At 44.7% G+C, this 13760-nt stretch overlaps 2 protein-coding genes across 2 annotated transcripts; one reads left to right on the plus strand and one right to left on the minus strand.

The window, feature by feature from the left end:
• Nucleotides 1-2278: 2278 nt before the first annotated feature.
• LOC139379684 (protein Wnt-4-like) lies at nt 2279-7551 on the plus strand. Its single transcript, XM_071122489.1, has 9 exons — nt 2279-2633; nt 2845-3078; nt 4434-4587; nt 4880-4964; nt 5141-5272; nt 5442-5584; nt 5696-5836; nt 5970-6132; nt 6232-7551. The coding sequence occupies exons 2-9, from the start codon at nt 2990-2992 to the stop codon at nt 6399-6401; spliced, it is 1077 nt and encodes a 358-aa protein (XP_070978590.1). The 5' UTR covers nt 2279-2633; nt 2845-2989; the 3' UTR covers nt 6402-7551.
• Nucleotides 7552-8159: 608 nt separating this feature from the next.
• Nucleotides 8160-13531, minus strand: LOC139422259 (cell division control protein 42 homolog). Its single transcript, XM_071173441.1, has 6 exons — nt 13473-13531; nt 11046-11150; nt 10685-10757; nt 10376-10485; nt 9261-9458; nt 8160-9102 (listed from the first exon to the last, which is right to left on the minus strand). The coding sequence occupies exons 2-6, from the start codon at nt 11148-11150 to the stop codon at nt 9013-9015; spliced, it is 576 nt and encodes a 191-aa protein (XP_071029542.1). The 5' UTR covers nt 13473-13531; the 3' UTR covers nt 8160-9012.
• Between the last annotated feature and the right edge of the window lie 229 nt (nt 13532-13760).

Genomic DNA, 13760 nt, shown 5'->3' on the forward strand with positions numbered 1-13760 from the left:
CTACGCACGCACGCACACACAGAGTGCTGTACAGGACCATAAGGGAGCACCAACCCCTCTCCCTGAACTCGAATATCAGAGTTTCCCTCTACTCTACATCCCTGAATGTTCCTTTCTGCCCCCTTTCCATTTACCCTTAACCTCAGTTTAACTCCCCAGTAGTTTCTCTTCATCCCTCACTCCATCCCTCCCTCCCCTCCACTTTCGTGATTTATTTGCCTCAGTTCCAATATTTGTCGCCAGTGTGCTTTCTTCCCCTTGTCTAAATGTCACCCCTTCTTCTAAGACAATATAGAGAGGCAGAGAAAGACCGAAGGAGAGGGCAAGTACGGGGGAGATAGAGGAGGGGTGTGGGGAACTCGTAAAAAGAGCAACAAAGTTTGGGAAGATTAAACATTAGGTAAGACACTTTCTCACATACATATATACACAAAAAACCAGTGTCACAATTCCTGGACGAGGGGTGGGTGTAGTCGTCTCTATATCAAACCAAATGTTATTTGTCACATGCGCCGAATACAACAGGTGTATTACAGTGAAATGCTTACTTACAAGCCCTTAACCAATGCAGTTTTAAGAAAATACCCCCCGAAAAGTAAGAGATAAGAATAACAAATAATTAAAGAGCAGCAGTTAATAACAATAGTGGGGCTATATACAGGGGGTACAGAGTCAATGTGTCAATGTGCGGGGGCACCGGTGTCGAGGTAACTTAGGTAATTATGTACATGTAGGTAGAGTTATTAAAATGGCTATGCATAGATAATAACAGAGAGTAGCAGCAAAGTAAGGGGGGGGGGGGGGGAGCAATGCAAATAGTCTGGGTAGCCATTTGATTAGCTGTTCAGGAGTCTTATGGCTTGGGGGTAGAAGCTGTTTAGAAGCCTCTTGGACCTAGACACGGCGCTCCGGTACCGAGAGAACAGTCTATGACTACAGTGGCTGGAGTCTTTGACAATTTTTAGGGCCTTCCTTTGACACCGCCTGGTATAGGTGTCCTGGATGGCAGGAATCTTGGCCACGGTGATGTACTTGACCATACGCACTACCCTCTGTAGTGCCTTGCGGGTCGGTGGCTGAGCAGTTGCCATACCAGGCAGTGACGCAACCCGGATCAGGATGCGCTCAATGGTGCAGCTGTAAAATCTTTTTAGTCTCCTGAGGGGGAATAAGTTTTGTCGTGCCCTCTTCACGACTGTCTTTGTTTGCTTGGACAATGCTAGTTTGTTGGTGATGTGGACGCCAAGGAACTTGAAGCTCTCAACCTGCTCCACTACAGCCCCGTTGATGAGAATGGGTGTGTGCTCGGTCCTCCCTTTCCTGTAGTCCACAATCATCTCTTTTGTCTTGATCACGTTGAGGGAGAGGTTGTTATCCTGGCACCACACGATCAGGTCTCTGACCTCCTCCATATAGGCTGTCTCATCGTTGTCGGTGATCAGGCCTACCATTGTTGTGTCATCAGCAAACTTAATGATGATGTTGGAGTCGTGCATGGCCGTGCATTCATGAGTGAACAGGGAGTTCAGGAGGGGACTGAACACGCACCCCTGAGGAGCCCCAGTGTTGAGGATCATCGTGGCGGGTGTGTTCATTCCTACGATTACCACCTGGGGGGCGGCCCGTCAGGAAGTCCAGTCGCTGAGGGAGGTGTTTAGTCCCAGGGTCCTTCATCTTCTGCTGGGTATTTCATACAGGCCACTGTAACCACTGCACGCTTCAGTCAAACACACAATGTGGCATCACTGAGAACCTGTAGCTAGGGCCACTGAATGAACAGAGACATATCCTGACAGGTGCTTTTAAAGTTCTGGGAAACTGGTGGGTACACACGGACGAACACGTGCACGAACGTACGTGCACGCGCACACACACGGTCCGGGTCACATATTATGTCTTGTGCTTAACATGCACAGTGGAGCCCATGCCATTCATCTGTGTCAATGTTAATATACTGTAGTGTAACCATTACACAGTGTCCCCTCCCTACATCTCTTCTCTCTCTCCCTCCCTGCCTCCCTCACTCTCTCCCTCCCTGCCTCCCTCACTCTCTCCCTCCTTTATAACCCATCACTGCCATCTCACCATTCTCACTCTTTCTTTCGGTCTTTTACGGGACTGGACACACATTCGTTTTCTTAAGAGGGGAAGCAACCAAGGGACAAACAGCAGAGAGGAAAAATGCTTTTTTACATATTTACCTATCGAAATCTTAGGGGCTCTTTTGGATGTTGAGTTTCCCTCACTTTTGTTCTTTGTGTTATAATATTAGTCTCTCTCTCTCAAACATTTTCTAGAGAGAGAGAGAGAGATAGAGGGGAATCAGACAAACAAAAAGTGTCATCATTTTGATCACTGTCTGCCAAATCATTCTAAAAAGTTATTTTATTTGGTCAAGCACCATACTATTTGGATATGACCTTTTTTATTTTCTAATTTAGTTGTTTTTAGACGTGTACCTGGGTAACTTTACATGACAATACCTTCCTATAGGCATGTTTCTGCTATCACAGAGGTGGAAATTGTTCATCTATAACATTGATACTGTTCACTGAGAAATTGGATTTGATTTTCAATCTGGTCAGACACATTTCCAAAGAGAAAAACTACTGGACAGTGCTGGACATGAACTGGTAAGAACCCACGTTTATTACTAAGCTGTACTCATCGAGAGAACTTGTTATGTATTATACATAGCATTTTTCAAAGAAAATGAAATAGCACCCTCATCTACAGTCTTGATCACAGACCTGATGGTTGTGAATAAGTTGTAAGAGGGAGAGATGAGCTTCTCCGACAGAACACATTACTTAACTAACCAGGTCGACCTTCTCCTATCTGCAGATATGAGGGGATCATCCCCAAGCTCGGACCAGAAAGATAGAACTAACTGACACACTGACGGACAACAAGGCATAACTGTGGAAACGGGCAGACTGCTGCCCAAGGACACTCACTGACCCGCGGAGACGGACAGACAGACAGTCTGATGCCAACTGTCTCCGCTGTCAATCTCACGGCACAACTCCTCCTGCTGTTGCTATGGGCAACCCACCCGACCATGGCAACCAACTGGCTGTAAGTCTGGCGTTCTGGGAGGGAGAGAAAGAGAGAGTTTGTTTGTCATGCTATAACTTTTAAAAGATGGTGACGTGCCTCTAAATCTCTTTCTGTCGCTCCCCTTTCTCTCTTTGTCTCTCCCTTGCTGACCTTTTCTCTCTTGTCCTCTCTCTCTTTCTCCCTCCCTTCACTGTGTCTTCTCTGTCCCTTTGGTCTACTGGTCTCTCTCTTTCTCCCTCCCTTCACTGTGTCTTCTCTGTCCCTTTGGTCTACTGGTCTCTCTCTTTCTCCCTCCCTTCACTGTGTCTTCTCTGTCCCTTTGGTCTACTGGTCTCTCTCTTTCTCCCTCCCTTCACTGTGTCTTCTCTGTCCCTTTGGTCTACTGGTCTCTCTCTTTATCCCTCCCTTCACTGTGTCTTCTCTGTCCCTTTGGTCTACTGGTCTTTCTCTTGTCCTCTCTCCCATCACTGTGTCTTCTCTGTCCCTTTTGTCTACTGGTCTCTCTCTTTCTCCCTCCCTTCACTGTGTCTTCTCTGTCCCTTTGGTCTACTGGTCTCTCTCTTTCTCCCTCCCATCACTGTGTTTTCTCTGTCCCTTTGGTCTACTGGTCTTTCTCTTGTCCTCTCTCTCCCTCCCTTCACTGTGTCTTCTCTGTCCCTTTGGTCTACTGGTCTTTCTCTTGTCCTCTCTCCCTTCACTGTGTCTTCTCTGTCCCTTTGGTCTACTGGTCTTTCTCTTGTTCTCTTTCTCTCTCCCTTCACTGTGTCTTCTCTGTCCCTTTGGTCTGCTGGTCTCTCTCTTTCTCCCTCCCTTCACTGTGTCTTCTCTGTCCCTTTGGTCTACTGGTCTTTCTCTTGTCCTCTCTCCCATCACTGTGTCTTCTCTGTCCCTTTTGTCTACTGGTCTCTCTCTTTCTCCCTCCCTTCACTGTGTCTTCTCTGTCCCTTTGGTCTACTGGTCTCTCTCTTTCTCCCTCCCTTCACTGTGTCTTCTCTGTCCCTTTGGTCTACTGGTCTTTCTCTTGTTCTCTTTCTCTCTCCCTTCACTGTGTCTTCTCTGTCCCTTTGGTCTACTGGTCTTTCTCTTGTTCTCTTTCTCCCTCCCTTCACTGTTTCTTCTCTGTCCCTTTGGTCTACTGGTCTCTCTCTTGTCCTCTCTCCCTTCACTGTGTCTTCTCTGTCCCTTTGGTCTACTGGTCTCTCTCTTTCTCCCTCCCTTCACTGTGTCTTCTCTGTCCCTTTGGTCTACTGGTCTCTCTCTTGTCCTCTCTCTCCCTCCCTTCACTGTGTCTTCTCTGTCCCTTTGGTCTACTTGTCTTTCTCTTGTCCTCTCTCTCCTGCATCTTCCCCTCTCCCTCTCATTATCTCTCTCAGCTCCCTGGCGAGGATGCCGCGCTCGCGGCCCGTGTCGGGTGCTGCCCCCTGTGGGCGGCTGAGGGGACTGTCCGTGGGGCAGGTGGGGGTGTGCAGGGCGCGGGGAGAGGTCATGGAGTCTGTGCGCAAGGCAGCCGAGATGGTCATAGAGGAGGTATGAGCCTGGGGCAGAACTGTCATCGGTTGTGTTACAAAAGTAGTAAAGTCCATGGGGAAGAGTTTTTTAAGATCAGCCATTTGTATTTATTATTATAATTATGGATCATCTTCTTCCACTTTATCCAGCATCATTAACATCTCCCTCATCTGTACTCAGTAAAGTATTAAACAGTTGCACCAGTTTGAGCAAAGTTCACTCTCCTCAGCACCTATGTAAAATGTCTATCTGCCTGTCTATTTGAACCCTGAACCCTTGGTCCCATTGGCTTGGCTGTTGGTCGGGTCAGTGCCAGCACCAGTTTCGTAATCGCCGTTGGAACTGCTCCACCACCCCACGTGGAGTCAACGTGTTCGGTAGAGTCATGAGCCAAGGTGAGGACAGCAGGGCCTCTCTAGTTACCACTGGAAATCTGTGGTTGTACCACAGTCATTAACATGCTGGTAACAGAGAAGCCGTTCATTCCACATGGCTGAAATCAGAAGGACTAAGGACAGGTGTTGACATGGTAAATTAGTCCATTGCTGTCTTGAACTCTTCTATAAACCAGGCACCCGTGAGGCAGCCTTTGTGCACGCCCTGTCCTCGGCGGCGGTGGCAGTTGCAGTGACGCGAGGCTGCAGCCGGGGGGAGCTAGAGCGGTGTGGCTGCGACAGGAAGGTCAGAGGGGTCAGTCCCGAGGGTGAGTCTGCGGTGTGGACCTCTGATCCTCTGTCTACGCTTGTGTCTAGACATCGGTCTATAGGTCTGTCTCTCTTGCTGTCTGTCAGTTAAACTTTGTCTCTATTGTCTTGAAATACATAGCTGGAAAATGTGCAGATGTTATCAACATCTTTCTGTCTGTCCTGCAGGTTTCCAGTGGTCTGGGTGCAGTGATAACCTGTCATATGGTGTGGCCTTCTCCCAGACCTTCGTGGATGAGACGGAGCGTGCCAAGGGGATGTCGGCAGGGCGACCCCTCATGAATGTCCATAACAACGAGGCTGGACGGAAGGTTGGTGGCGGTGGGGCACTCTGATGACATCATCAATCTTCACTTCTATTATCTTTTTTTCCTTGTTTCCTTTGACTTCCTGATTGTTCTTTTACATTCCTCCATCCCCAGGCTATCCTCCATAACATGCAGGTGGAGTGTAAGTGTCATGGTGTCTCGGGATCCTGTGAGCTGAGGACCTGCTGGAAAGTCATGCCCCCATTTCGGCGCGTCGGCGCCGTGCTGAAGGAACGCTTTGATGGAGCCACAGAGGTACAACCATATATTTGGGATATCATCTTCATTATTCATTTAATATGTGACAAACCATTGGAAATTAGTGTTTTTTACTGCTTCCAGTCTTTTCAAAATCTCTAACATTCAACAAATATCCCCACTCACCCAGGTGCGTCTGTCCCGTATCGGCTCCAGGACAGCCCTGCTGCCCCGGGACCCCCAGGTCAAACCTCCTGCCGCCAGGGACCTGGTGTACCTCGCTGTCTCTCCAGACTTCTGCCGTCTCGACCCCGACAATGGGATCCCCGGGACAGCCGGCCGACGCTGTAACGGTGAGATTCAGTCACATCAGCAGCACTGGGATAAAGCTGTTTTGTATGTTCACACCCTTATTTCCTTTTCTCTACCTTGTCTACATCCTCCCCTCCCAGGCACCTCCCGGCTGGCCCCAGATGGCTGTGAGCTGGTATGTTGTGGGCCAGGGTACCGGGCGGGCCGGGCTGAGATGGTGCAGCGCTGCTCCTGTAAGTTCTCCTGGTGCTGCTCGGTCCGCTGCCAGCAGTGCAAGAACACAGTGATGATCCACACCTGCCGAGAGTGAACCCAGTCTATGCAGAACCCAGTGCACTGAGAAGACACGCAAGAACCTTACACCTGTCCAGACACTCTAGAACACTACCCAGACACAACACTGTCCAGACACTCTAGAACACAACAGTAACCAGACACTCTAGAACACAACACTACCCAGACATTCTGGAACACTGCAATGACCAGACCAGTGGAGGCTGCTGAGGGGAGGACGGTTCATAATAATGGCTGGACCAAAGTAAATGGAATGGCATGTGTTTGATGTATTTGATACTAGTCCACTAATTCCGCTCCAGCCATTACCACGAGCCTGCCCTCCCCAATTCAGGTGCCACCAACCTCCTGTGGACCAGACACTCTAGAATCAGGGTTCCCAACCTAGGAGGCGCCAATGTTTCTTTGGGGGGGACAGGACCTCCCTTGACATAAGGGGTATTTTTTTATTTTATTGTTTACACCTAAAACAACACATAAATATGTGATGCTTTAGGCTAGAAACAAGGGGTAAAATTCCCAAGGAAGATGCGACTCTGGGAATATCTTTGGTTTGTCTCTATGACATTCAGAATCTGAGTTATGACCTAAAGTCAAGGATCAATTGATCTATTCACTTTCTGTAAATGAGAATAGCTATAATTAAATTGAGGTTCATATACATTTAAAAAAAAACATATTTGGTAGCGGAATAACATTTTGGGAAATCGGGTCAAGACTTTATTTTCCTTATCCATTATTATTACGGGGTGGCAGCGTAGCCTAGTTAGAGCATTGGACTAGTAACCGAAAGGTTCCAAGTTCAAACCCCCGAGCTGACAAGGTACAAATCTGTCGTTCTGCCCCTGAACAAGGCAGAACTTTGTTCCTAGGCTGTCATTGAAAAAAATTATTTGTTCTTAACTGACTTTCCTAGTTCAATTTCTAAAAATTATATAACACTGATGACATGTTCTACAAAGTTGACCTGACTGGCCGTGTGGATAGTATAAGCCAGTGCATTATGAGAGTGAGGACCTACGCATGACAGAAACCTCTGCAAGGGAAGGGTGGAATGACCTCTCCCATTACCTCTAATGCCAGAAAGTCGAGAGATACTAACAAGCATGGAGAAAGGAAACTCCCTGCATAGAGCAATATTAACACTACCACTGAACATATTACACTCATGATGTTCTCTTTCAACCTAAAAGGATGATGCAGCATTGCAAGTCAGTGTCCTACACTGTGTAGGTGATTGTCTAGATCATAATGGCACACAGCCTACAGCGAGCACACACAATTAACTTAAACTGACAAAGCATTTAAAGCCGAAATTAACCACTAACAGGGAAATTATTACAGCCCTTTTCTTAAATCAGTTTGATTTCAGTGTAGTAGGTAGTTGCAGTCTTTATACATTTACTGTATTTATGAGTCTTTTGATTTCAGTGTAGTAGGTAGCTGCAGTCTTTATATATTTACTGTATTTATGAGTCTTTTGACACTATTCTTTTATTTATTTGTGCATCAATCATCCTGTGGCCCCTCCTCCTACCCCTCAGATTCCACCAGTAAGGATACCTGTCCCTTCCACCCAGTCCATCTACATCCATGTTGCTTTAGTCCAACGCTGCTGTGAAACAATTGTGATGCATGTTGCTAGTGTTCTGCAGTCGACTTGATCAAATAAACTTGTTGTGACTACAGTTTCTTCTATGATGTGTGCTGTATAGGTCACGTGAAACATATATAGAAAAATAAGAATTACACACTAACTCAATGACCAACTGTGTCAGTTCAACTATTTTATTACAAACATTCTGCAATTACAAACATCCAGAAGTTGACTAGGAAAAGGTTATAATCTCACCATCATTGTTTTTATCAAGATTAAGTTCAGCTATTCAAAATATTACAGTTGAATTTGTTATACTATCAACCAATCACAATCAAGTTGGTAGTCAAGCAAAAAACGTTTTTTATTACGCAACAAAAAAATATAATATATGCTAAGAATTTCCCCAAAGAAAATCATAAAATGAATACATCATACATGACACAAAGAGATAAAAAATAATATCAATTCAGTTTTCTGTGTCGCCTGCAGAGTACAGTCAAATCTGAGGCGAAAATGCACTTGGTGTGTCCCAAAAGGAAAAGTGACCATTCTAGCATGCTAGCCTGGTCGGAAGTGGAAATAAATCTTGTGTTCTCTCCCTCCCTCCTCAAAGTAGCAACAAAAGAAAACAATGTCAATTAAGTGTTTCCCCAAGGTATTTATTTCATTTAAGCTAGGCACAAAGGCAACATGACAGGCAGGTAGGAGAGCCCGCCCCACCGAAGTAATGTTAGGGTAAACACTGCAGATTTCTAAAGTGTATCTGGAGAAGGAGACTAGATGAAAGCTCTGTTGATTCCTTCCCCTCTTGTATTCTTTACTTGAAAGACCAAATCGCTCTCCTCTCCATTTTTCAATACATATTAAGAAGGCACAGTGCATGAATGTATTGGAGTCTCGATGCCATTTCATCTCCTTCCTTTTCACTCTTTCTGTCCTTTTTCAAGCTGTTGATCTGCTTCTCTTATTTGTAACCAACTCGCCCATTCTTAACCCTCCCTCTACCGCTCCTTCTCTCAAACTCCCTTTATAACAGGACACAGCGTTTCTTGGATTTAGTCTCAGGAGGTTCCAAAGCTGCCAGGATAGCCTCGTCAAACACGTTCTTCAGCCCCCTCTGAGAGAGAGAGGAGAGAGGGAGAGATTGCATTGACTTTTCATGGTTTATAAATGTATTCTAACCTATTTTGTGAAGTACAGCAATGTTTCAGCCATCATGGGTCCTTATCAGCCCTTTTCCCCTCTAACCATGTAACATAATCCTTGGCCCCTTACCTGCGTGAGGGCAGAGCATTCCACATATTTGACGGCCCGGAGGTCCCGGGCCAGCTTGTCTCCGCTCTCAGGGGACAGGGGCCGCTGTTTGTTCTTGGCCAGCTTCTCCACAGTGTTGCTGTCGTCCCTCAGATCCACCTGGGTGCCCACCAACAGGAAGGGTGTACGAGGACAGTGATGGGAGATCTCTGGAACCCACTACAGGGGTCAAAGGATACACAGAGGTCAGAGTGTGTACAGAATCAGTTCATATGCTCAATTCAAAATAATTTTTACATGTTAGTCATTCAGCAGACGCTCTTATCCAGAGAGACTTACAGTTAGTGCATTCATCTTAAGATAGCAAGGTGAGACAACTACATACCCCAGTTGTAGGAAGTACATTTTTCAGCAAAGTGAGTGCTAGTAGTGCATGGTCTTTTTTTCCCCCTGAGCTAGCCCCTAGCCAATCTGTTTGCAGATATCAACAGAGATCGATGTAAGCCAGGAATGGGCAACTGGAGGGCTTTGAGATCAATTTCTCAAAATGTGTTTAAAAAAACAAAACAATTTGGAACTCATTCGGGGTCTCAACTTACTGTTGAGAGTTACAATAGTATAATACAATTTGCCATTTTTAAATGTGGTTGTGAATCAGGAGTTTCTTGTGTTATGTTAGTCACTGACAGTCACTTAATTAGCCATGTCAGCTAAGATTTTTTAGATTGGTAAGTTAGTCTAGCCATCTAAACTTGTAGTAATCATGGTCGACCAGGAGGCCCCCATTCATTTTGCAAACATTTCCCTCTACACTACGGCAGTGTGTAGAATTTAAGAACCTTTGCTGTAAAACTACACATTTCTCTACACCCTATGGCAGTAGAATGGCAGGAACTTAACTAAAACTTCAATGTTTTGCAGTCGCCACTGCGGCCCCATCAAAGTTGCCCATTCCTGATGTAAGCAATATGAGGATGACTTCACATAGCCTTCCAATGGGCTTTGGGAGATCTTCTCCCATAACAGAAGGTGAAGTGGCTAAGGAAAGGGCTCAGATCCATCATCTAGAAGTTTCTCTATGGGTAATAATACAAGGTAAAAAGTTGAGGTGTGGCGACTCAGAGACCAACACCGACCTTCTCTCGGACATTCTCAAAGGATGAGGGTGAGACGCAGGAGAAACAGACGAGGAAGACGTCCGTCTGCGGGTAGCTGAGAGGTCGCAGCCTATCGTAATCCTCCTGACCTGAGACGACCAACCAGAGGGAGAGAACGCGGTGACAATGAAACTAATGTGATATTGAACGATTCAACTGGTTGAGTTGCATTTACAAGACATCATATGTTTTCAAGAATGAACAAAGTCAGACTAGGATTTAGTTGTAGCACACAGACTGCTTAAAAGGATATACAGACAAAATAATAAATTGACAGAGACAGATTACCCGCGGTGTCGAAAAGCCCAAGTGTGTAGGGTTCCCCTCCGATCATCACCGTCACTGCATAATTATCAAACACCTGCACACGAGACACACAAAAGAATGAGTAAAAGTTCAAGGGATGTTACCCATCTAAAATTATTTGATGAAGCAAATGTAAATCAATAAGCGAAATGTAAAAAAATATATATTTTAAAAAAAAAGTTCATAAAAAGGTTCAAATGACCCCAACTGGCAGGCTGGTTATGGTGTTAAAGCCCATTCTACCCTCCCACTCAGCTCTCTGGACATCACCCCACTGACCTCCACAGTGTTTAGGGTGTGACTTGTCTGCCCCTACTTACACCCTCCCCTACCCACCTCTTACCGTAGGCACGTATTCTGAGGGGAACTTGTTGGTTGTGTAGGAGATAAGTAGACAGGTCTTTCCTACAGCTCCGTCCCCCACCACTACACACTTTATTGTCTGCATCTACTCATAGAGAGAGAAAGAAAGACATAAAGTAGAGTTTCTATCTCATGAAGGACATATTTGAGACCTTGCTTGTGACTCCACAAACTAAAAACAACATAACAACAGCACCCCGATTAGCAATAACACTGTCTGCCTGGCCTGCAGCCTATTGATGTACAGACAGGTGATGTTCATGGTGTGTTAGGCTAATGCTCAAAACAAGGGCATCTATTGATCATCAAACCACAAACGACGCTTGACCGCATTGGAAACATGTTGATTGTTACAAATGGATCCTTTATGAGGGGGAAGAACTTCTACTAGTCAACAGAGGGAGGTAGAGACAGACAGGTAAACAGACAAATCAAAATATGCCTGGACTACCCCAAAAAACGTGTCTCTGTGACACACTTGGTGTTATGTAATAAAAAAGTTATTTCCAGTTACAGCTAGACAACGTTAAGTTCCGCATACTTGCATTGCAACGACATGACAGGGAATGGGAAGCGACATGATGTACTGTCATGACTACTTGTTGCGTTTTGCCTGATTTAAGATTCTAATTTCAAATCGTTACTTCTGCTTAATAACTAGATTAACACATTAGTAAAAGCAACTCTATACTTATCTGCTTTTAGCAACGCTAGTATTCCACACTTGTGACGCTAGGAATTATCTTGCAAAAAAAAAGCGATATTCCACCGGAAGCCAGAGGTTAAATAACGTTATATTTAAATTTACTCTGCCGATTGTCCTTAGGGTTAGTCCTTATGCAGGGGGAAATTGAGAAAAAACATCCACTAGAACATAAATTAAAACATACTTTCCAAACGTGGGTCAATTGTAGGCCCACTTTCTCTCCGCTTACTTCATGTCAAAATAAGAGTCATGCACGTGTGCCATACATGCACAAAAAAAGCAAGATCTTGTTGGGGATTTTTATTTTGACATGTAAGCAGAGAGGAACTGACCTCGCTGAAGAACTACATGGGTCTACAACAGACCCACGTTTGGAAATGCTGGTTAATTATACGTTACAATATGTTTTTTCTTCTTCTCTTAATTCAACCCTGCATAAGGACCATGCCTACAGACAATCGATAGAGTAAATTGTAATTAACTGTATAACTTCTGGCGAACTAGGCGGTTTTTTTTACAAGCTAATTCCCAGCAACGCTAGTGTGTAAATGCTAGCGTTGCTAAAAGCAGCTAGTCTATACCTAAACATGTGAAAAGGAAATGGCATCTCTTATGAATAAACAATCGACTCTACCGTTATGGCTTAACTAACTTCGGCAGACAGCAGGTGAACTGGACTGCAGGGCACCGGACATAGACTGGATTACTAATTCTGATCTTTAGACCAATCAGATCAGCAATGAAAAAAATTCAATCTGATGTGATCGGTCAAATGACCAATTAGTGGAGGAAAAAGTGGACCTGCTTGTCTAAATGCACCCATAATTCCCAGAAAAGAAAATGCAAGGACCGCAAGCATGCCATTGCATAGCTACAGATTGTTACACCAAATAATGTGATTTAACCATAGACGTTGGGGATCCATTACTGGGAGTTAGTTACAGGTTAGGTACTGTTTGGCGTAGCACAGAGAATTTTCGACCAACCTTAATTTGGCAACACTAAGATGGCGCCGTACACATTCATAACTGAGCATTTTCTCAATTCAAACGCACTACCTGCAACTGGACACAGACATTTTAGAATATACATGTTTGACCGAATTGACAACCAAGTTTGTAAAGATTATATCACTAAGGTTGGTCAAATTCTCTGTGCTAACGCTACACCATAAAGTAACCTGTAACTCCCAGTAATGGATACCAACAATATTTTGTTTCACGCATTATCTGGTGTAACAATCTGTAGCTAGCCTTTAAAGCCTCAGTCAGTCTAAAAATGAAAGTTAAACCTTACAATTTGTTCTACACTGTATGAAGTGTCAGGCAAAATTGAACAATACTTTCATACCAAACGTTAGCTACCGGCTACTCGGGAGACATTAACGCATATAACTAGCCAGATAATTTGGGGTAAAGTTAGATTGTCATAAAACATTTCCGACAGTTTGTTATTTTGTACAGTCCGCATATCATGAAAGTTTTCAAAGTTATGACAATGTGGATTGGCTGGCAGGCATTGCCCCTCGGTTAGCCTGTGATTACTAATTTCCTAAAAAGTCGCTTATGGTCGTTAACAATTCAACGTTTCTTACGTGAGTAGGCACCTATATATAACGATGGCTTAATCTATACTACAACTGTCTTCACATTTATTCAACTAAAACAAATTCATTATGCCCGTTTTCAGAAAAGTACTCACCGTTTTCTCCGGCAATTAGGCGTTGGTTACATCCGGGTTTGACTAGACCCCTTCTGCGCAGCTGCGAGTGAGGATTTTTTTCTTCGTTTTTTCCCCCCCTCCTTGTGACAGTACTGCCACCTACCGACAATAAATACAATGAAATCAAATTGTATGGTCGCATACACATATTTAGTAGATGTTATTGCGGGTGTAGAGAAATGCTTGTGTTCCTAGCTCCAACAGTGCAGTAGTATCCAGCAATTCTCAACAATACACACAATCTAAAAGTAAAATAATGCAATTATA

This window comes from Oncorhynchus clarkii, chromosome 2 (assembly GCF_045791955.1).
Source record: "Oncorhynchus clarkii lewisi isolate Uvic-CL-2024 chromosome 2, UVic_Ocla_1.0, whole genome shotgun sequence".
Lineage (NCBI taxonomy): Eukaryota > Metazoa > Chordata > Actinopteri > Salmoniformes > Salmonidae > Oncorhynchus > Oncorhynchus clarkii.

Excerpts from the sequence above, each read along its gene's own strand:
- LOC139379684 (XM_071122489.1), top strand. The coding sequence starts at position 2,990 with ATGCCAACTGTCTCCGCTGTCAATCTCACGGCACAACTCCTCCTGCTG. Across the intron at positions 4,965-5,140 it reads CGGTAGAGTCATGAGCCAAG|GCACCCGTGAGGCAGCCTTT; the intron begins GTGAGGACAGCA and ends TCTATAAACCAG. Across the intron at positions 6,133-6,231 it reads AGCCGGCCGACGCTGTAACG|GCACCTCCCGGCTGGCCCCA; the intron begins GTGAGATTCAGT and ends CTCCCCTCCCAG.
- LOC139422259 (XM_071173441.1), bottom strand. The coding sequence starts at position 11,150 with ATGCAGACAATAAAGTGTGTAGTGGTGGGGGACGGAGCTGTAGGAAAG. Across the intron at positions 10,486-10,684 it reads TGGGCTTTTCGACACCGCGG|GTCAGGAGGATTACGATAGG; the intron begins GTAATCTGTCTC and ends TGGTCGTCTCAG. Across the intron at positions 9,459-10,375 it reads TTGAGAATGTCCGAGAGAAG|TGGGTTCCAGAGATCTCCCA; the intron begins GTCGGTGTTGGT and ends TGACCCCTGTAG.